At 45.5% G+C, this 20,956-nt stretch overlaps 1 protein-coding gene across 1 annotated transcript in view; it reads right to left on the bottom strand.

The window, feature by feature from the left end:
- The window catches only part of MKX (mohawk homeobox), a 48,965-nt gene extending 28,608 nt beyond the window's left edge, over positions 1 to 20,357 (bottom strand). Inside the window, exons 1-4 of the mRNA XM_074866747.1 lie at positions 20,176 to 20,357; positions 17,826 to 17,985; positions 10,928 to 11,081; positions 9,355 to 9,690 (exon numbers count right to left, since the gene is read on the bottom strand). Coding sequence (XP_074722848.1) covers positions 9,355 to 9,690; positions 10,928 to 11,081; positions 17,826 to 17,985; positions 20,176 to 20,357 — 832 coding nt within the window. The remainder of the gene's footprint in view (positions 1 to 9,354; positions 9,691 to 10,927; positions 11,082 to 17,825; positions 17,986 to 20,175) is intronic.
- Between the last annotated feature and the right edge of the window lie 599 nt (positions 20,358 to 20,956).

Genomic DNA, 20,956 nt, shown 5'->3' on the forward strand with positions numbered 1-20,956 from the left:
TGAATTGGTTTTACTTTTTCCAGATTTTCTACAATGCAGTTTACTTATCCAACTTACTTTCCTGCTTTAAACTCCTGCTCCTTTTTTTGCACCTCACATAAAACTCCCTTATATTATACAAACCTTTTGTGTGCTTTGACTGTTAGGACATATTTCTCCTTTAACAGAACTAAAGTGACTGATACCAATTTAATGCCACAAAGCATAAAAGACCTCAAATGGACTTTAGTAATCACTGATAATTTCCACACCTCCCCCTTGTATCTCATACTCAATTTTTTAAGTTTGGAGTGAAGTAGATTACATAAAACAGAACCAACTCTGCTTCTCTCTTTCTGGATAATTAGAAATTAGAAATTGAATTTTACAGATGAAGGGACGTTTTTCCAGAACACATGGTTTTATGAGCACACCCCTTCCTCCATCAGGATGGCAAAAATCTCATGCACAAACAATACCCATAATTTCCCAACATTTTCTGAATACAATCAAGGAGTTTTCCAAGTGGTCGGGTATAAACTCATCCACAGCCTAATGTTAGCCCACGTAGAGACTCCAGGTTCCCCCTTCAATCCACTTCTCAAATTCTGCCAAAACCCTCCTGAAAGCTTCTCTGTGAATACACATGGAAGATCAGAAGTCTGGTCTCGCTAAACTGCTTTCATCATTATGTTTCTGGTATTCACATTATGGACAAATGACCTAAAAAAAATTCAGTTAAACACATAAAGGAGTTTTTTTTTAAGTTACAGGATTGCTTTCAAAAACCACAAATCTGCAAAGGGAAATAGGATTTGCTGGATCAGATAAGATTACTAGTCTATCTGGTCAGGCACGTTCAGTGTGTAACTTTTTAGAAAAGAAAATTAAAATGAGAGGAAGTGACGCTGAATAATTTTGCAGTTCAATACTGAATCACTTTTGAAGATATTCAAGATGAATTCAATCAAAAAATCCCACTCAAAAGAAAACAATCTGGTCTTTTTATTTCCCTATTTTTTTCTATTATGATCAATAGATAAATTCTACTGTTCTCACCAGCGTGAATACAATTTCTTACGCTACCTAGGAGTGATCAAACCCTGCTTTGGAGCAAGACCCTGCAGAGTTTCAAGTATTTGCCATGCACATCAAAATATTGCCATGGTAAGGAAAATGCATGTGCTTGTGCATGTAAGCAAATGCAGAAAAACACAAAATATTTTCTTTATTTACAGCTATATGACTGAATACAAACAAGCTGCTTTTCACTAGTCTCACCACAGACATAAAATATTTCAAACTCCAGGACTACTGAGAAGCTCACAGTTTTATTCAGCAGTCATCATGCTCCAAATTTACAAGCCTAACTCGGATGGTTATTACTGGGATGTACCTGCTTAAATCCCTTCCACAGATGGGAGAATGAACGCTGCCCATGCCAAGTTTCAGTCTGGACTGAATTTTTACAGCTGGGTCATAAATTTGCGGATTAAAAAGGTTCTAATGGAAACACAGATACAGCCTTAACTACAGCAACATGAACAGCAGCACTGTAACACTGCACAGGGGACAGTCCGCATTACAAGCAGAATCTACCAGGACGTTACCCAAAGTCGCATTATTTCTCCCCAGAAGCGGAAGGAGGCTGGGACATGCAGGAACCCCACACCAGGTATGAAGTTTCAGTTCAGACGTTTTTCCAGAAAGAAGTGAAATTTTTATGGGCTCGCCATTCCTTTAAATTTACTGCCCCAGAATGTGAAAAGCTCAGCCTTCGTCCCCCTCCGGCTACTACCCGGTCCCACCTGCACCTGACTTTCCTGCACTCATCCCCTCCTGGTCACACTTTGCTGCACTGCATATAGATTAGTGTGTTAATAAGTGTCACCGGAGACAGCGGTTACTGGTGAAGGAGATGATAGATTTCACGTGTAAAAGTCATTCACTGGGCAAAAGGAAGGGTTTTGTCTCTGTAATTTCCCTTTCTTTTCCATGCAGGTGCCATAGGCAGGTGTCTTGGTGCAGGGGCAGAGCCAGCTGGAGACCCATGTGAGCCCCAAGGAGCACAACAGGCACATTTTGGCATCGGAGCCTGCACAAGTCTTGCTCGCAAGCCAGCACCGGGGTGATCTGCCTCCAGCCATGACTTTGCACTCAAAAGCACTTTCCAATCAGTGATGTATAAAGTTAAGTGTGTGATTTCAAAGCTATTTCTGATGGAGTGACAGCATGTGTCTTTGTGTTCCTATCTTTGCAAACACTCTTGTGTTTTGTTCCTCTTTTTCTCTCATGTTTAAAATTGTGCCGTATTTTTCATGTTCATTGGCATGCATCCCCTCTTCGGCACAAACAGCTGATAATCTCACTTTGGTGCCAGGTTTCCTGGGTAGGGGAGAGAGCAGACATACCCTCCTTCGTGCCCCCAGATGCGTATCAGGGGAAGGCTGCTGTGGCAGGGTCCCTCTGCATGCATGTCAACACAGCACAGGGTGGCCAGGCTACAGGGACGATCCATGGTACGCAAAACCATGCTCCTGCCCGGTGCTGCACCACTCCGTCCCTGGCTGCTGCGCCAGGGCTGCAGCCCCCAGTGCTTTCTGCTGCTCCGCTCCAACCGGTGCATTTCCCCATTCTCTCATCTCGTTATTTCTCCCCTGAACCCCCCGCTGCCCTCCTCGTTTGAGCAGTGCTTCCTTTCCCAAGGCATGCAACCGCTCACAGTGGCAGTGGCTGCAGCCGGCTGGCATTTGCAAGGCTGAGGATACCCTGAATTGTTGCAAGAGCCACACCAGCTGACACACTGCAAGGCAGCATGGAAGCCCTGATGTTTCTGCTGTAAGTGATCTGCACAGAAATTTGGCTACTGGGGAAAATCCTGCTCAGGCAGTGTTAAGGGAGAAGGAATCACATTCATTTCACTAAATCAGTTTTCCCAAACTGTAGTTTCACACACTCTTTAAATACTCCTTAAATTAACTGCTAATTTTCTTACTAATTTCCCTATTATATTCATTACTAGCCATGCAGTCTACAGCTAAAACTGGAAAACAGTCTGATTTATGATCATGTGCTTTTCCATGCACATAATTTCCTGAAACATTCACATTTGGGCTGGCCCCAGGTTTTAAGACCAAGCATAATTCTGAAGACATTTTGAACAATGGGAAAATGGGGATAAATATTTCTTTCTCTTTGAACACACACCTTTTCTAAATGAATGAGGCCCAAGGCTTGCCAGGGAACAGCCCTTGCTGAGGCCTGGAGCATTGGCTAACTCTAAAGAGGAGTATTAAAATATATAGTTGTTAGCGATTGGTGACAGCACCATACATTTTTCCTGCTGTGTCTGAGAGAGGTCTTGGGCAAGTGCAGGGGTCTGCTGCTTTTTTGGCCATTGCTGTGAATATTTGCATTGGGAAAATTTTAATGGTCTTGGAGAAACAGAGGCAGGCTGCTATACCAGCACAGGCAGCAGCAACCTGTGGTCATGGAAACATGGCTGATGCCCTAATTTTTTTGGTCTCTCCTGATTTTTTGGTAAGATGTCTTTTCCATTTCAAATCATTAATGCAAGAACATCTCATTTTCTGTGATGATAAAGCTGTCAGGAGTCCTGAGACGTGCTGCCCTGAAGCAAGCTGACTTGAAGAAAATTCTCTGTGGCCAAACAACTGACTCAAGCTAGTTATTACTTAAGTATGGGGAAAATTTGCCATGACATCAACAGAAGCAAAATCAGCAGAGATGCACGTGTACCTCCTCTGCTCCGTGAGGTCTCCACAGCAATTATACCCAAATTATATCCATGAACATGCTGCTATTGGAAGCACTTCTGACCCACACATAGCCCAATCTCCAGAATCCTTTTCTCAGGTTACAAAAAAAAATAAAATAAAAGCTGCCCTAAACATTCATAACAATTTGCATCTGAAAAAAAAAAAAAAGATAAAATAAGGATGCGCAGTGTTTGCACCCAGGACCTGTGAGAAAACGAGTACTCTCTTTTCCCACAAAACTTACCATTAAAAGCAGGGTGGGGAGAGAAATGGCTCAGAAAACGTAACACTGCCATGAGGGCCTCTTTCCCTCCCGGCAGGCTGGGGCTCCAGGCAAAGCTCTCCCCCACCCTCTGGCAGCCCCTGGGTGCCCAGGCTTTTGGAAGGGTGCTCTGCCCCCAGCACTGTCCATGCTCCCAGCCCACCCAGCACACTCCTCCTCCACTCCCCCACCGGAGAGAGGTTAAAATTGCCAGCTTTCCACAAAAAAGATTCAGTTTTGATGAAGCACTGTTTTCCAGGGTCATGTGGAAATAAACCTGACCCATTCCCCTTGCAGCTCAAATACTGAGAAAGCGAGAAACTAAAGGGAATTAAAAAACCGCTTATTTGATTTCTGCTGTTCAAACAAAGAAATGCAAAAGTGAACAACCAAGTTAACTAGCGGGGAGCAGGCAGGATCTTTAAAATTCTCAAGTTTGGGCTATCACATCTGGTATATTAAACCTGACACTGTCCCTGTAGTAAAGCCATTTCCTTTTAATCTTTCTTTAGAAAAAACAACAGAACAGCAAATTAAACGCAATCCTCTCCTCAATTCTCAATTCCATGCTATTTCAGTGTTGACGAATCAGGTCATGTAATAATAAAATTCCTGCAGAAATATGATCTTAACTGTGTAACCTTCAAATTGCAGTTACGCTGCTGTGTGCATTTAATACTGTACTTGACATTCCCCTTTTCCATTTCACTTCTGGATGACATTAGGATCTGCAACAAGGACGTCCTTCAGCTCTCCCAGATTACCATTTATTTTAAAGTATCCCCAAGGCCTCCAGCACCGTTTAGATCAAACTTGCAAAAGTTACTGGTACTAGCGGTTTTTGCGGGTCCCTTGAGTTGTTTCTGAAAACAGGTTCCATTGTGTTCATATTATGCTTTTAAGTTTTATAGCCCATTTTTAAATTACATGTTAATTTCTAAAAATGTTAAATTGTGAGGAAAAGTTGGCAAGGACCACACAAAATCACAGCGCTGTTCTGCAGTTTGTGTGTGTCTTTCTATAGTACTTATGTGCATGGCTATACCTTTACATTTAAGTGCTCTGTATGACTGTGGGCCTGATCCTCCAGTGTGCTGAGGGTCTCATCAGAGGTACTCAGTGTGCTGCAATAAACAACCCAGGATCATGCTTTATAAATCACAGATTTTGTAGGATCTCAGTGAAAGAGAGAAAAGAAGGCGAGAGGAAAGCAAAAGGCAGTAGTAATGAAAACATCAGAAACAGAGCACACTCCTGAGTATAAACGTCTAAAAATAGAGATCAAACATCTTCAAAAATCAACCAGTCATTCAAGAGGTTTTTTTAAAAGCCACCCTCCTTTCCAGGCCTTTAGTTTCCTCACTATTTTTATTTGTTCTGGCTTTTCTGCTGTGCTAAGTAACATATAAAGTGAAGTCAATGAAAATCTGCCTACAGAAAAAAGTTAGAAAATTCCCTGTCCTGCCATTTCTTCTCTCTTTCTCTCGTTTTAATTTTTGCTTTCATTCACCAAATGCAGCTCACCAGACAGCGATATCCCAGAAAGTTGGGATTTTTCATTTCCTTGTGCTATAACGATGCAGAACATTTTGTTCCCGCAGGTGACTGACGATAGGGTACTCACAGAGCAGTGCAGCGTGATTACAGAAAAAGTCAGCATTTTAGTGATCCATAAACCAAAGACTGACGTTGCTGTTTTAGATTTATGTCCAGCCTCACTATAAACATTATTAGCTCTTTTCCTTACAGATTTCTGGAGTGCTTGTTGCAGTCGGACTGTTGTTTCTGCGTGCGTTTGTACAACAAATACAGATAGGTAAATCTGGTTTCAGTTATTCCTGTCACACAGAGAACCTGCTGTGAATGACAGCATGCCAAGAAGTTAATGAAAACTTGTTCTCCAACATGGATTTTTAACTAAACAAAAACACTGGACCAAGCCTTTCAGTGGTCAGTTTAAGACACATATTTTACCAATTATATATATTTATATATTATACCTGCACTAGGATTAATCCAAACTGAAATTCTCTGCCTTAAGCGAACACATTTGCGTATGTCACGTTATACACATAAGCATATCAGCTTACGACAGAAACGCTTACATATGTGACACATCCGCGTACGGCTGCACTCTTTCCCGCGGCAGCTCCCCGGCTCGGGCAGCCGGAGTGGGACGGGGTGGCCGGGGCAGGCAGCACCTGCGAGGGAACCGGCGCGGGATTGCTGCTCCCACCCCAGCACTAAAGCCAATTCCCGCGAGCTCGCAATAATCATGCAGAGGTATAAAGCGAAGCCGCTCTCCTGACAGTCCTTTATATAGCCTGCCCTTGATCTTTACGTGGAATTTCCCAGTTGCATGAAGCTAAAGTAGCATATGGTACCGCGTTTATAAGCATGTTAATGACTGAAATGGGAAACTGTACAACCCGTTTTCCTTATAAACTTTAAACTGCAATTTCTTGTTTTTGTCATCGGACACTGCACTCGTACCCTGTTAATTTGGCGCGAGCTCCTGAGATGCACGTGGCCATGCTGACCGCAGGCACTGGGTGAGCAAAGTCACTCCGGACACACTAATCTACCTGAAATCAGGATCCGGACCATAACATGAACCAGACGCCGTGAGTAAGCTTTCTACTCATGATCTGCTACAAAAAGTTGCTTTTCCAGGGAAACACAATAAAGAATTTTCTTCAACACCAATGACTGCCTGCTCGTAGGAGCACAGCAACCTCGCCAAACGTTTCTCAAAAATAAAATGTCAATCAGTTTTCACTCTGTGCTTTTTTGAAATACTACTCAAAATGTCTTAATGAACTAAAACATCTAGTAGAGACCTCACAATTCTGCTTCAACTCCTTTGTGTTAAAATTAGCTGTTTCACTTAACAAAAAATTGCAGTGGGGAGCTCCTTATAAGTGGTGACATCTCACTTAAAAACACACTTGCTGCTTTCAGGAAGGTGTGAGTGGTACAGTCAGCCATACCCTGTTGTTTTGCTTAACCAAAAGGGATTACAGCTATTTCTGAGAACACAGATACAGGTCTGCTACACAACTGCACTGAGAACTGCCATCCCAGATATTCAAATTACAGAGAAAAGACATAAAAAAATAAAACGTCCTTCTTTATCTCTTCCTGTCTAACAATCATTTGGATAATTTCATCTATTTGTAAATAGATTTCATAAATGGACAATAACTTCAAGATATCTGCTTTGTTCATGAAGGGTTCAGTTCCTGCATGTTATAATATCATCAGAAAATCATTAATGGGACTGTAACCTTGTAGCTGAAAGAAGCCTATTTGTACCTATTTTTTCCTGAATGTGCACACAAATATAGGAAGGATATACCACATAATATAGCGTGTGCACATGATCTTTTTCTTTCTATCAGCAGACTACTGCTTGTCTGCTTTGGAAGAAGAATAAAACTGTATCCTGAGAGCTGCTGGTGTGTTCTCATCAAAGGCACAGCACTTCAAAATGTTAGCAAAGATATTTAAGAACTGACTTACATATGATCTCAAGAGGAGTTCCAGGAATGTCAGTTATGAACTTTAAGGACAAATATACTGGGTTTTAGTCATTCCAGCCCAGCTTGTGAATGCACACAGTTACAGTATGCCTGTCTCAGCCCTCTCATTAAGGACCATATTTTTCAGTGCAGCTTGAAACTTGGCAAGAAGAACTTAATCCAGTAGCAAATTTATTACAATTTTTAAAAAGTCATTGTGTCCATTTTTAAGTTATGGTATAAAAGTACAGAAAACAGAAGTTTACATATCTGAGCTGCTGCATCTGTTCTTGAGTAACTTTTCACTTAAAAATAAAACTTGGCAGACAATATACCCATAATGTGGACCAAATGCATTTGGTATGTTGAAAAAAAAAAAGCTAAATGAACAGAGAGAGTTAATTTTGAAACTTATTCATCGTGCATGCACTATTCTTGCTCCCCACAAGATCCTGTTTCTCCATGGGGCCCCCACTCCCCCCTCAGTCATCCCCTGACAACCTGCACACACCAATGCCCTCGTACCCCCACGAGAGCACTCAGCCTCCTGAAATCCTTGTGGCTCCACCACAGGGACAACAAAACCACATGAAATGTGCCAGGAAAGAGAGGGTAAAGGCTGCAAACTTGAGACATTGCAAAGGCAAGGGGCACCCAACCTGCCTGCCAAGGAAGCCAAGGGGAACCAAGTACAGCATCTAAACCTACATTAACTTCAGTGCAAAGCCCACCGGTACTTTTCATCAATATGCATCCCAAAAGTGATGCTGCCTGCAGGGTGGTTCCTGGGCAGAATAACCCCCCAGGAAAGGCCCCGGAACAATGCAAAGGGCTCTTGCGATGGGTGGAAACCCCGAGACACTGGCTGAGACCTCCAGAGCTTGGGATGCAAAACTTCATTTTTTCAAAGATAAGGGGACAGCCTTTGCCTTACATCCCCAAAGAAATAGAGAACAAGCTTCACAAGAGGAGCCTTCCAGCACTCCCTGTCCCACAGGGACCTGAGCGAGTCCTGATCTTGTCCTGATTTACAGCAATTTACTGGCATGAACCAGGCAGTCCCATGTGCCTTCCTCTGACCGGTAACACAGCGTATGATATAAATCATGCTCTTCTGTTTTTATTTATAAGATTAAAATAATAAATTACATGTAACCCTTCAAAAAAACATTAAGCTAAGATATTTAATGGCCAAGTCTGTGGCCCCTTAGCTCAGTGCACTGTGTCTGGAGAACGATGCAGACATTGGTCTGAACTAACCCATGTATTTCTAAAACATGCATGAGCACCAAAGGGCCACGCACCAGAGAAGGCACTCTGAGGACAGAAAAGATGCTGTACAACAGAGGAAGGTGTTCACGTGTACTCCACTGGGGGGCACGTGGCTCATGGAAGTGCCACAGACAGCCACCTTGAAATTTCAAAGCCCTTTTCCTCCCAGCTGGGGCCATGGAGAACTCCAGTCCTCCTCTAGTCCTCCCTTATTGTAATAGAATGCTCAAGAGTCTTCTTCTTTAGGCTTGTCTTAGTGCTGCCAAAACCAGCCTGTGTCATTTCAAAAATCAGTCCCATAGCTCCATTCAAAAAGCAAACCAGCCTCACAGCAGTCAATAACAGCATTTAACTTCAATACTGCATATAGAATTTTTCCAGTGAATGAAAGGGTGGACGGAGTTATCCACTCTCATACGAGAGGATTGACACTCACAGGAGTGATCTACTCATAAAATGCACAATCAGGTGACACTCATTCCAGGTGACACCATCCACCCAAGCTGGCTGTATTAGAAATGATCCATAAAGAATCCCTTACCTGTCCGGTAGACAAAATTGCCTTCTGTCTCTGATGATGACGGAGACACCAATTCCTCCTCAAATTCATTGGAACTAAATGAACCAGAGTGATTCCTTTGCCTTGTTTTTTCCATCATAGCTGCATTAGTAGCCATGACATGTCTCAATGAGTCATTTAGGTAACGATTCAGTAAGCTGCTTTTGTATTTGGGGGGTGACACGTAATCCTCATTGGCACTTGTTTCTGGTCTCACTCCTGTTTTTATTACTGAACTTTCAGTTTTAATCACAGTGTGATGAACTGGTTTGTTATATCCCCCTTCATTCATATGATTTCTTGGAGGATTTTCTCCATCTGAAAACAAAAGAACAAAGATACAGTAATACATTGAATACCTAATATTTAACAAGAGGCGTTCTCTACTTGTTTTAAATTGCTATATATATAACTAAAACTAGACAGTAACTTTAGACTTAGCATTAGACAATGATTTTCATTTTCTTCTATTCACACATTGCTCACAGTAGTTCTCAGGGTTCTCAGATGTTCCAGCTATTTCAAATTAATTAACTGTAGAAAACAGTCTGAGTCTAATTTGTTCATGAGCAACACAAGGCAGGTAGAAAAAAACTGAGAAATGCCCTAAATCAATGATAAACATTTAAAAATCTGTGTGAATAAGCTGAATTCTTATGATCATAACTTGAAACTTGGTTCTTCTTAATACTACAGCATATTTAAGTGTATTTGCTTAAGCTGTACTCTTTTAATTGTCCTGCAACCAATCTTTTAAAGGGAAATACATACAAAGAATGTGAGCACAAACTGAAATTGGAACAAAGATAACTGAAACTGAGTACAAATTGAAACATATTCTTCTAAAAATTCACAGCTTTCTGATAGTGTTCTGTAGTATTTGTTCCTGTCAATGTATCTCCTTGTCACAACTGACTAAAAAAAGTACCCACAGACATAATTAATACAAATGTTCTATTAAAAAATATAGGGTGCTATTTAAAAATTCCTGTATTTGTTAATTTGGACAAGAAAGAGTATTTCAGTGCACCTTTTAAGAAAAACATTTGCTGGCAAAATATATAAAACAAATAACAGCAATATTCAGTTTACCATATCATAAGCCCCACTGAAGTTAATCAGATTGTCTTGTTAATCAGATTCTTTTGTTAATGATGTTACATTGCTACAGCCCTTCCATCAAGAAAAGTAACAGTCAAGAGATTTCTCATTTCCCTAAACCAACAAATGTAATCGATTTTTGATTTTTTCCTTTAATGCAGATTGAAGGAATAGGCTTATAGAATCTAATGAACTAACAGTTATCTTTCTAGTAACAATGCTGTGTGAAACAGGCAAATAACATGCAACCAGACTGTCACCCTGATTAACCTACACAGTCCTGCATTGCAAGGCTGCACAGTAGTCGGAAGCTGAAAATGGAACCAAATTCACAAAAAGTAAAGGTGGATCTACTGAGGGCGTTTTGTGAGAAATCAGAGCTAACTTAGGGTATCTGATACTTTCTAAGTAGATTTTAATCAGTTTAAAATTGATAAAAAGAGCATCAACAAACCTTCAGAGCATGAGTCATCACTGCTCACGCTGAGTCGTTCAGCATTTCCTTGAACATACTTGTTGTACAATTTTATTCGTAAAGCCCAGCTAAGATCTGGTTGCCTGACAGTATTCTTCAGGCGACGTCTTGCATTGGCAAACCAGTTTGATACCTGCATACAAATGAATGTATTAGTTTCCCTTGAAAATGATGCAAATAAACAAATCTTACCTGCATGAGCTTTATGTAAGCCCTAAGAAAACTGTAAGCAAGGGAAACATGAACAGGAGTCAGTGAAACTATCATTGAGCAGAGCAGGAACCTCAGACAAGAAGGCAGGTTCAGGCTTCCCACCCTTCTTCACAAGTGTTAGCAAACCCGCATTATGAACAAGGTTTTAATCAAGATGTCCCAAAATACTCATTTAATATTCATCTTTCTTTTTTTATTTGAAAGGCAATGCCCTGAACTTTCAATATGAACCTTCAATATATTACTAACATCCTAAATTAAAACTAAAAGCTGATGTTCAGTGATTTGCCTTTGACATTTATGTAGGCTACAATAAGGCTGCTGAACACAAAAACCCATTCTGAATTTGGCTACATAAAAGCCCAAATTCTCCCTCGTGCTTTATCAGTAAGTCTGACAGGTAGTGGGTATCAAGAAAGTCTTACACAGAACACAACGTACTTTGAGTCACTGCAGAAATCAACAATTTGCTCTACAGAGCAGCAGCTGTTATGAACTCTTTCTGTTGTAGAAACCCTAAAAACCAGCGAAGATGCAGATTCCTCACAAGGTGACTACTAAACAAGAGACTGGCTTGTCTTCCTTCTCAGCTGCAGAGCAATTTTCTAGAGTTTGACATTGCAAAAAGGATACACGTTAGTACCCTTCTAACATACAGGGTAACCACAAAGTCAGGCTCAAACATAAGGATGTCACAGTGCTTTAGGCACCGGCACCAAAGGAGCAAAAGGGCATGGTACAGTCTTCTGTGCCTACAGTGCTAATCAAATCACCAAATGGGATGCATGTACTTGCAGTGACTTTGCATGAAAGCATACCTGAGGAAATGCTGGCCTTGATTCTACTGTAACTCAGAAATATATAAAATAGGAAATACTGATACTGACAGAGTGACCTTACCATAACCTTACTACGAGCAAGAGCAGAGGCAAGCTACCTACACTCTAACAATATTTGTTTAATGATAAATCAGGTCTTAAAAATGCTATTTACTCCTTGCAGGAATATGTGTGTTTTGACATGACCTCTGCAAGAAGGAGGCAGAGTAGCATTACTTGCAAAGGAGAATGTAAAGAATGTCGGGAGTCTACAGCCCCACTCACATCTTTGTGTTGTAAAAGTACACACAGAGGAAGCCTACTGCATTCATATTCTGACCTGCAAACGATCTTACCATTTAATTTATGTTAACCTGCAAAGCAAGTTAACACATGGTTTACCAGTACATGCTAGACTACAGCTAGACTGTAGACTTCAGTGTTGGATTTTGGCCCTAGTTTTGTCACCTGTCTACTGTAGCTAAGGTTGTCTACTGTAGCTAATAATTTTTGGCTAATTATTCTGGATCCATAATCTCTTCTAGGGTGATTATGAGAAAAATAAACACTATCTGCTTAAAGGAAAAACAAAACTTCAGTTCAGAGTCCCACCCAGAATTTAGCAGTGGCACCTTAAGCCTGTCACTTTAATGTTACTTAAAATCACATTTACATGAACCAGGGTTCCACCAAAAATACAGTGAGCCCTGATGCCAAAGTGCTCAGATGCCAAACACATAACTTTACACACCATGTAGTTTACTATGACAGGTTAGAAGACCAAAACTGAATCTGGCAGAGAAGAGTAAGTAATTTTCATTCTCTTCCAAGGCTACTTGTTTGTATTAATCATATTAACACAGCAATCATTGTAGTAAACCAGAAAGGGTGGGCTGGAATCCATCCACTTTCTAATGCCGTTAACAAACTCACTCTAGGCTGCTCAGCAGAAGCTGCAGTCACCTGGCTGCTGCATGATTTAGTGTAACTCTGAAATCAAGTATGTAATGATAGGGATGGATCAATCCAGGGCCCCACTGAATATTATAGCAGTTACTGCAGCATCTTACAAAACTGACAGCTTTCCAACCTCTCATGAGAAAGATTTCGTTATGCTCCATTTCATTACATATTGAAATATTTCATCAGTGAAGTGCAATGTACAGAAAAGAAAGACAGGGCGGTATTAGTGTGACTCATACATAAAAGCAATTAAATTTAGCAGGAGTGATTTTTGCATGGTACTCTCAGTTTATTTTGGGCTCATTCTTCCCATGCCAATGCTTTGCTTTCTGCATATCAATATGAAAAAATGAGTCATATTTCAAGTCTTTTGCTATGACAGGAGGAAATAGTACTATTTGATCATTATGAAAGAACATGAAGTCAGCATTTACAAGAGAAGCTTTCTGCTAAAGCACAAAGCAACAAACTCACTCCCGAAAACTCTTGTCCCAAATGCAATTACAGCAAGGCCCATTAAAGCTGAAGGTAAGTTAGCCAAATGCACTTAAGAGATTTTTAGGCTAGATCCATGGTGTGATATCTCTGGGTGCTTTCTTGCTTTTGGGCACTGGTGTATACAGCTGGAAAATCCTGATCTCTAAGACAAGAGATTCAACAGCTCTCCCACTTTTCAGTCTTGGACAACCTCCAGGTGTGTGGACTGGAAGAGGCTGCATGGCCACAGGCTGTACCAGGCAGCATGCTCACCCTGAACTCCAGCCACCCCCTGGGTTATTACAGGCTGTTCCTGGCTCCTTTAAAGCCAAGGACAGTTTTGTCACTCATTTCAACCAGCCCCAAATGTTACCTTGTGTATCCATGTGGTCTTTAAAAAAGTTGCATGCCTACTGCTGTAGGTCCCACTCACTACAAGTGCCTGTTTGCACCACACTTAAGCCATTACAAAAAGAAACAACCAAAGCTGCCAAACGCCATCCATCCTTTACCATGGTCCCAAGTTACACTACTGGACCTCCAAAAATAATAAAAAAACCCAAAACAATGATTTACGTACAAGCCAGTGGGAAAACCTTTGTCTTGGAAACCTCCCAAAGAACTAAAGCATCTTGGAAAAAAGCATGATGAAACTCACTATGCTTGTAAAGTAACAATCATGTAGTTCTTCAAGAAGTAAAAAGACAAAACCCAAGGAGAACGGTAATAGATGTGCTTTCCAGCATTCATATTTTACAGCACCTCAGTCATTCCCAAAGAGCATCAGGTACTTATATCAGCATCATGAAATATTAACCCTCTGGCTTTACTTCTGAAGAGACTCTTCAATTTTACTGCTATTTGTTCTACTTCACTGCTTAAGAGAGGCCAAAGTTTAGGAAGGGGAACAGAAATCAATCGATTCTCCTCCTCCAGTAATGCAGATATGCCTTTATGAATCTGAATACTATTAAATCCATACCAGCACATGACCAATATATTAATCCTAGTATTGCAAAAAAATTCTCATCAACAATACAGCCATTCATATTACTTTCTGGAAGGAATATACAGCCATTTTTCTTTTTTATTTCACAAGAACATCTAAATCAAAATTTAAAAGAAAATAAATCAAGCACTGTGGTAATAATACAAATGAAAATGTAGCATATTAATAGGACAAATTATTGGATTTTGAATTGGAATCTAATTGGAGTAAAACATAAAATGCCTTTTCAAACTATATTGCTTTCTTGGTTTCCTGCTTTGGCAGTTGGGGAAGCAGAAAGCTTTGGACTGTTGGAGTGAAAGCTGCAATAACATTTGCCTTGAGGACTCCCGAAGACCTTGTTGGCCTGCTCAGGAATAAGTCAGACCAGAATTTGCCCCAGGTTTTGCTACTACTTATTAAGAAACAAGATGATTTATGATTCCTGTGAAATCCTACCTCCTTGAAAGAGTGTGACTTTCCTTCTGCAGTGCTGTCGGACACGCAGCTGGAACAGCTCCCTTGCTGTCCCACTGCACCCAGAAACAGGGGGTTAAGCCAAAGTATTAGTGAGGTAGAATAAATTAATTTAAAATCAGTCAACTGGGTGATAGCAGAACTAATGAAAACAAAGTTGTTGAAGATTTGACATGCAAATACTGTCTTAATAATAACAGTAGAAAACAGGGATGGATGTTCACCTCCTTGTCTCACAGAATGATCGATCAGTTTTATCTATGCCACAGTCCTGCAAAAGCTCCTTTGGATAGTTGGTACATGCTGGCATAAGGCTTATTAGATGAAAGGAAAGCATGTGGAGAAGAGTTACAGATATATTATCAATACTACTGTGACCAACATCATCTTACAAGGTCGGCATTCAGGTGAAAAAACCCCCAACCATTCATTCCCTAAATGGCACTTTGGCGGAAACTCAAAGGGATTTTCAACAATATCTTTTTCCTTCCCTAGGGCTTCCAATGACAAGGCATCAGCACATGAAGGATGCTGGGAAGAGGCAACAGCTGTCAGCAGACAACAGCCTCCACAGGAGTGGAAAGCTGTGGGGGTAAGTGTACGTTCCCACCAAAAGCAAACACCATGGGACAGCACCGAGAAATGGAAGAAGAGTAGGAAACACAAGACAGGTCAGCAAACGTGAAGGTGTGTAACCCGGAGAAAACATCATACACTGATTCCTGGTTCAACGATGTCTGGTGTTACTAGATTAGAAAAGCAATCACAGGAGACCCTGGTGGATGCTTTTGCAAAGTGCCCCTCCTGGGACAGAAGCAAAGCTTTCCAACAGATACCAAAGCCCAGTCCAGAGCCTGCTCTTGGTTATACCACTCAGCTGAAAGAGCACAGCCTTCGGGGAAGCTATGTCTGATGTACCCAGTGTGGCTGAGATCACAGCCTGGCGCCTTCTCTCTCACTCTCAGAGAACAAGAATTTTGATCTGGATTACAGTCTTGTTCTTTCTGGGCATCCAAAAAGTAGATGTGGGGTGTGTGTTGTTTTGTTCTTCCAGGCTCAGGAATTATTGCTGGTGCCAGACATATGTATTTACCTCTTGTACAGATGCTATCGTATTCCTGGATTAAAAGAGCATTGCACCCAAATGATGGAAGAAACATCTGGGGTTTCTTTTTGATGTTGTGCTTCTGTAAATGAAGATAGACGTACTGGTTTGCACAGCTCTTTCAAATATTGCAGTTCATAGAAAGAACGCTGGTCAAATCCAGCTTCAGTGTAAATCCACTAGTCATGGGGGTCTAAGAGAGATAAACGTAGCCCTCCAGGATATTCTTTAATTTTATCCTACACCTTATGTAGGTCGTAAAACTCTGTGGAGTAGTGGCCGTGGCTCACTTGATGCTTTTATAGAGGTTAACACAACATATCCCCATCAGGATTTATCAAAGCTGCCACGAGAGAAATACTGCAAAAACCCACCAGTTTTTTTCCCTTGTCTGTTTGTTCTGAGGCATTTGTAAAAGAACAGGAGAACTCATCAAGATGTCATTAATGTGAAAGTCTCCCAACATGTATTCTGGATGTATGTTTTAAATCTCATGTAAAAATACAGGAATATTCCAAAAGCCATCGTCCAATAAACTACTCCTATTGAATTGTGGCATTGGATAGTGTTTATGTAATCATATTTTTAAAAGTCTGAGCAAACCTTTCATGTATATTTTTTAAAAGCAAGAGAAGTTGTTTTAACTATATCTTCCAGTTACAACTGGCATTTTCTGAGACATTAATATTATTTTTGTCAAAGCTACAGTGTTTTTTCTAGTGCAATAGTTTCACAGTGAGGTACTGAAGTGTAAAAGTTTCCCATTTTGCCGTTACCAGGATTGAAGTTCATAGCACAGGCTTTTCTGAAGGAGTACTCAAAATAATAATAATGCTAAATTACCACCTTCTTTTTCTAATACTTCATGTTATTTTGATATCTTCATGTCCTTTGCAAAGTGACACATAATGGGTTAGGCAGAGCACTGAGGACCCAATCCTGCAAACACATGTGTTTCATTTTATGCACCTAGCAGTAGCTTGCAGTAAGGAAATTAGATTATTCACAATGCATAAATCTTTGCAGCATCCAGACCTGAGATAGCATCACTCAGCAACCGATAGCATTTAACCACATATTTCGATAGAATGCCAGATGGCAAAGAGAACAAAGAAGTAAGATTTATAAACGCTTGCAGCCAACTTTATACCTCTTACTGCAACACAACTGCCAGTCATTTCAGGGGAGTTTTACCTGAGAGCAAACCAATTACTCCCCATGTCTAATTAGACTGTAATGATAATTCCTGCAAGGCTGTGAAGCACAGTCTCTGCATGCTGAGCTGCTGCACGCAGTGTGTATGGTAACACTAACGTCTGTGCAACAGGTGATGATTATTATCAGAACAATAGAACTGGTTCCATTCTAGCCCATTTTTCAAAGGGAAAAAAAGTAGCTCCCCACAACTTCCTCAGCATTTCCTATTCTGTGCTGAAATCTTCCATTACTCTTTTTTTTTTACCTGAAGATATTTAAAGACTAAGCAAAAATATTTCCACTGTACTTATGGATGAGATTAAAGGATGAGGGCATCTTTTCCTAGGAGGGAAAGCACACACCTTTTGCCGTCTGCCTTTAGCACTTCCCCAGCAGGACGGCCCAGATGTGGGAATTCCTGTTTGGGGGATACAGTCCTGCTGGAAGGGCGGCCCTGGGGAGGGCGGAGGGAAGGATGCGCACAGGACCCCTGGCCTTGCTGGCTGCACCGATGACCCCGATACCAGCGCTGCCTCCCGCCCAGCTCACAGAGGGGCTTTGGCTGACGCTGCCCCTGTCCCTCCCGTTCGTGAAACGCCCCAGAGCAGTCGCCGGCGGTGGGGACGGGGGTTCCCTTACCTGCACCAGGGTCATCTGGGAGCCGAGGGCCAGCAGAATCTTCTCGGTCTTGGTGGGGTAGGGGTTGTCGCGGTGCTTGTAGAGCCACTGCTTGAGCGGCCGCGCCATGTCCTGCAGCGCCTGCCGCTTGTGCCGTACCTTGCCGCCGCTCTGCCGCGCCCTGCCGCGGAGAAGGGGCGCTGAGGGCCGCGGGTAGGGCGGCGGGCACCTGCCCGGCCCCCCCTCCCCGGGCCCCGGCCCTGGCCCCGGCGCCGAGCTGCCCTGCGCGGCCGCCGCTGCGGGTGCGGGAGGCGTGCAGGGATGCAGGGGACCCTGCTCGGGGGGGACCCTGCTCGGTGGGGACCCTGCTCGGGGGGCTGCCCCAGCCCCGGGGTGCATCCCTCCCGGGTCTGGCCCTACCCGGGGGGAGCCGAGCCCCGTCCTCGCGGTGTGCGCGGGGACTTTCCACGGCCGCAGCCCTCGCCCCGGGCAGGCTGCTTCGGAGAAGGCGATGCCAGCAGCTCCCCTGGCCTCCCCGGTTGTGGGGAGCGGACCCCGAGGGGAGAGGGCGCTGGCCGTCATGGTGCGGCGGACCCGGGCGGCTCCACCGCGGGGGTTTCAGTGGGGTGAGGGCTCCGCCGGTGCGGGGTTTGAGTGTCCCGGTGCTTTCGGTGCTCGGCATCTGCCAGGCGTGTGGCCGCTCGGTCTGTTTACAGGGGGGCTTTCCAGAGCGGGGGGGACAGCGCCCGTCTCGCACGGCCCCGGCCGCTCACCCCGGCGCGGCGCAGCCGGGCGAACAGGGCTGCGGTGCGGGCTGACCCCCGCCCGGCTTTATCTGGCAGTTCTATTCAGCGATGGCCGCGGCACCGAGCACGTCCCGGGTCATCTCTCTGTGCGGAGCCGGCGGCGAGGGGTGGTGCCGGGGGAGCCGGCGTGCCGCTCCCCGACGCCGCCGGCAGCGACGCGAAGGAGCCCTCAAAGCCCCACGCCTGCCGGGGGAGAAAGGTTAAACCGGGGGGAATAAAACGCAGGGCCCGTTAAAAACTAAAAAAAAATGTTAAAATAAAACAAAGAAAAGGGGTTTCTTTGTAAAAAACGGTCGAAAATAAAAAGCGAGTGAACATGGACCGGGGAAGTCGGAAGGAAAACCCCGAGGCGGGCTGGGGCCGGCGGCGCGACGGGCGGGCAGCGCGGCGCGGGGGCTCCCGGCGGCGCCGGCAGGGGGCGCCACGGCGCCGTGACGTGACGCGCCGCGCCGAGCCGGGCCGGGCCGAGCCGAGCCCAGCCGGGCCGAGCCCAGCTCGGCCGAGCCCGGCCGGGCCGCGCCGTATCGTGCCGGGCCGGGCTGGGCCGAGCGGCCGCCGGCGCTGCCTCGTCCCGGGCTCCCTCCGCAGCCCAGCTCCGCCGCGATCGGCTGCTAATAACATGTCGATGAAACATAACCTGCGCCCTACCAACCAGCACCGCCGTTGAAAGTGCGAGCTGATGCAATCGTTAAGGTGGAAATTCGGCAGTAAAAACAGCTCCCCGGGATTTCTGGGTTTCGGTGCCTCCCGACTGCGCTCCTTAGTCTCTACTTGGTAAAGCTGGCCCGAAATGTCTGGTCCGCGCTCGCCAGTTCAGCCCTTCGAGCTACGGCTGACAACACGCCGGAGAGAACACGTCCTCTCATCACCTCCTATTTCACCTGTTCCAGCACCAAAAAAAAAATCAGCGGCAGACGGCTCAGCCTCAGCTGCCTTTTTAGCAAAACCGACCCTAACATCACCCTGCTCAGCCCTTGCCCGACAATCGCGCTAGTCCGTTTTAAATCCCATCCCAAGGAACGCACCGACAAGGCAGCTCCCTCCCGGCCGCCCGCTCAGCGCGCTGCGAACCAGCGGCGACGGCGGAACAAGTGCGGGGAGCTCCGCAGAGCCCCGCCGCGAACCGGCTGCCCCGGCCCCGCCGGCGGGGTCGGCCTCGCGGCTGCCCCGGCCCCCAGGTCTCCCACGTTCCGCCTTGCGCCTCTGTTTTGGGAGCTTTAATTACACGAAGCGCCCGAGCAAACCGGACGAGCCCTGCTTTCCCCGGTTTGTTTTTGTTTGGCGGCAGAGAGAGGGAGGTCAAACACCGCAGGACAGGGGCGCTCTGTCTGGCACATTCCAGTCCAATCGGACGCCTCTGCATCACCTATTACCGGAATTTCCCACCGTAGCTCTGGAATGAGAGTCACGGAGAGCATGGACCCCGGGGGCGGGGGGGCAGGACCCGTCTAGAAACCCCTCTCGCAATCCCAAACCGGCTACGCGGGTGCCGGGAGCGCCGGCAGCGGTACGCGGGGCCGCCCCGCGGAGCCGGTGCGCGGCGCGGAGACGAGCGCACGGCATACCCCGTCCGCCGGTTGCGCAGGCTGAGGCTCTCCTTGATGGACGGGCTGTCGGGGAGCAGCACCTCGGCGTGGTGCGGCCCCTCCACCACCCCCACGTAGGGCCGGCCGCTCCGCTCCCGCTCCTTGGCGTCCTCCTCGAAAAGCACCTGGCTGCTGAGCTTGCTGAAGACGATGGTGTTCATGGTGGGGGGCTGGGGGCCGCCGTTGGGCTGGCGGCCGGCTCCGAGGTGCGGGGGCTCGCTCTGCGCTGCGGGGAGGCGGCAGCGGTCACCGGGCAGCCGCGCCGAACCGCCGAGACCCGCCCGGCGCGACCGGCGGGGAGGGGGGGCAGCGCGGAGGCACCGGGCGCCGCCTGCCCACCCACGGGAGGGGGGGCAGCCCGCCCCTCCCACGCCCCCCGCCCCCCCCAAGCTCGGTCCGCTGTGCCGGCCCGGCCCGCTCCCACGGCCCCCGCGGCCCGGCCCGCTCCCACGGCCCGGCCCGCTCCCGCTCGCACCTCGCCGCCGGCCTCCGCCGCGCTCCTCGCTCCGTGTCGCAATAGTTCGGAGCGCGGGGTTTCTGTTGGGTTTGGTGTTCCTCTCTCGCTTGCTCGCTCTCTCTCTCTCTCCCTCTCCTTTTTTTTTTTCCCCTTTCCCTTCCCCTCCCCTCCCCCGGAATGATTTTCCCCTTCCCCCTCCCCAAACGGGGAGGGAAACAAATTGTTTCTAACGACCACCAAATGCGCAGAGCCGGCGCCCGGAGGCACAGCCGCCGCGCAGCCACTCACGCTGTCGGGACCGCC

The sequence above is a fragment of the Strix uralensis genome, chromosome 1 (genome assembly GCF_047716275.1).
Source record: "Strix uralensis isolate ZFMK-TIS-50842 chromosome 1, bStrUra1, whole genome shotgun sequence".
Taxonomy (NCBI): domain Eukaryota; kingdom Metazoa; phylum Chordata; class Aves; order Strigiformes; family Strigidae; genus Strix; species Strix uralensis.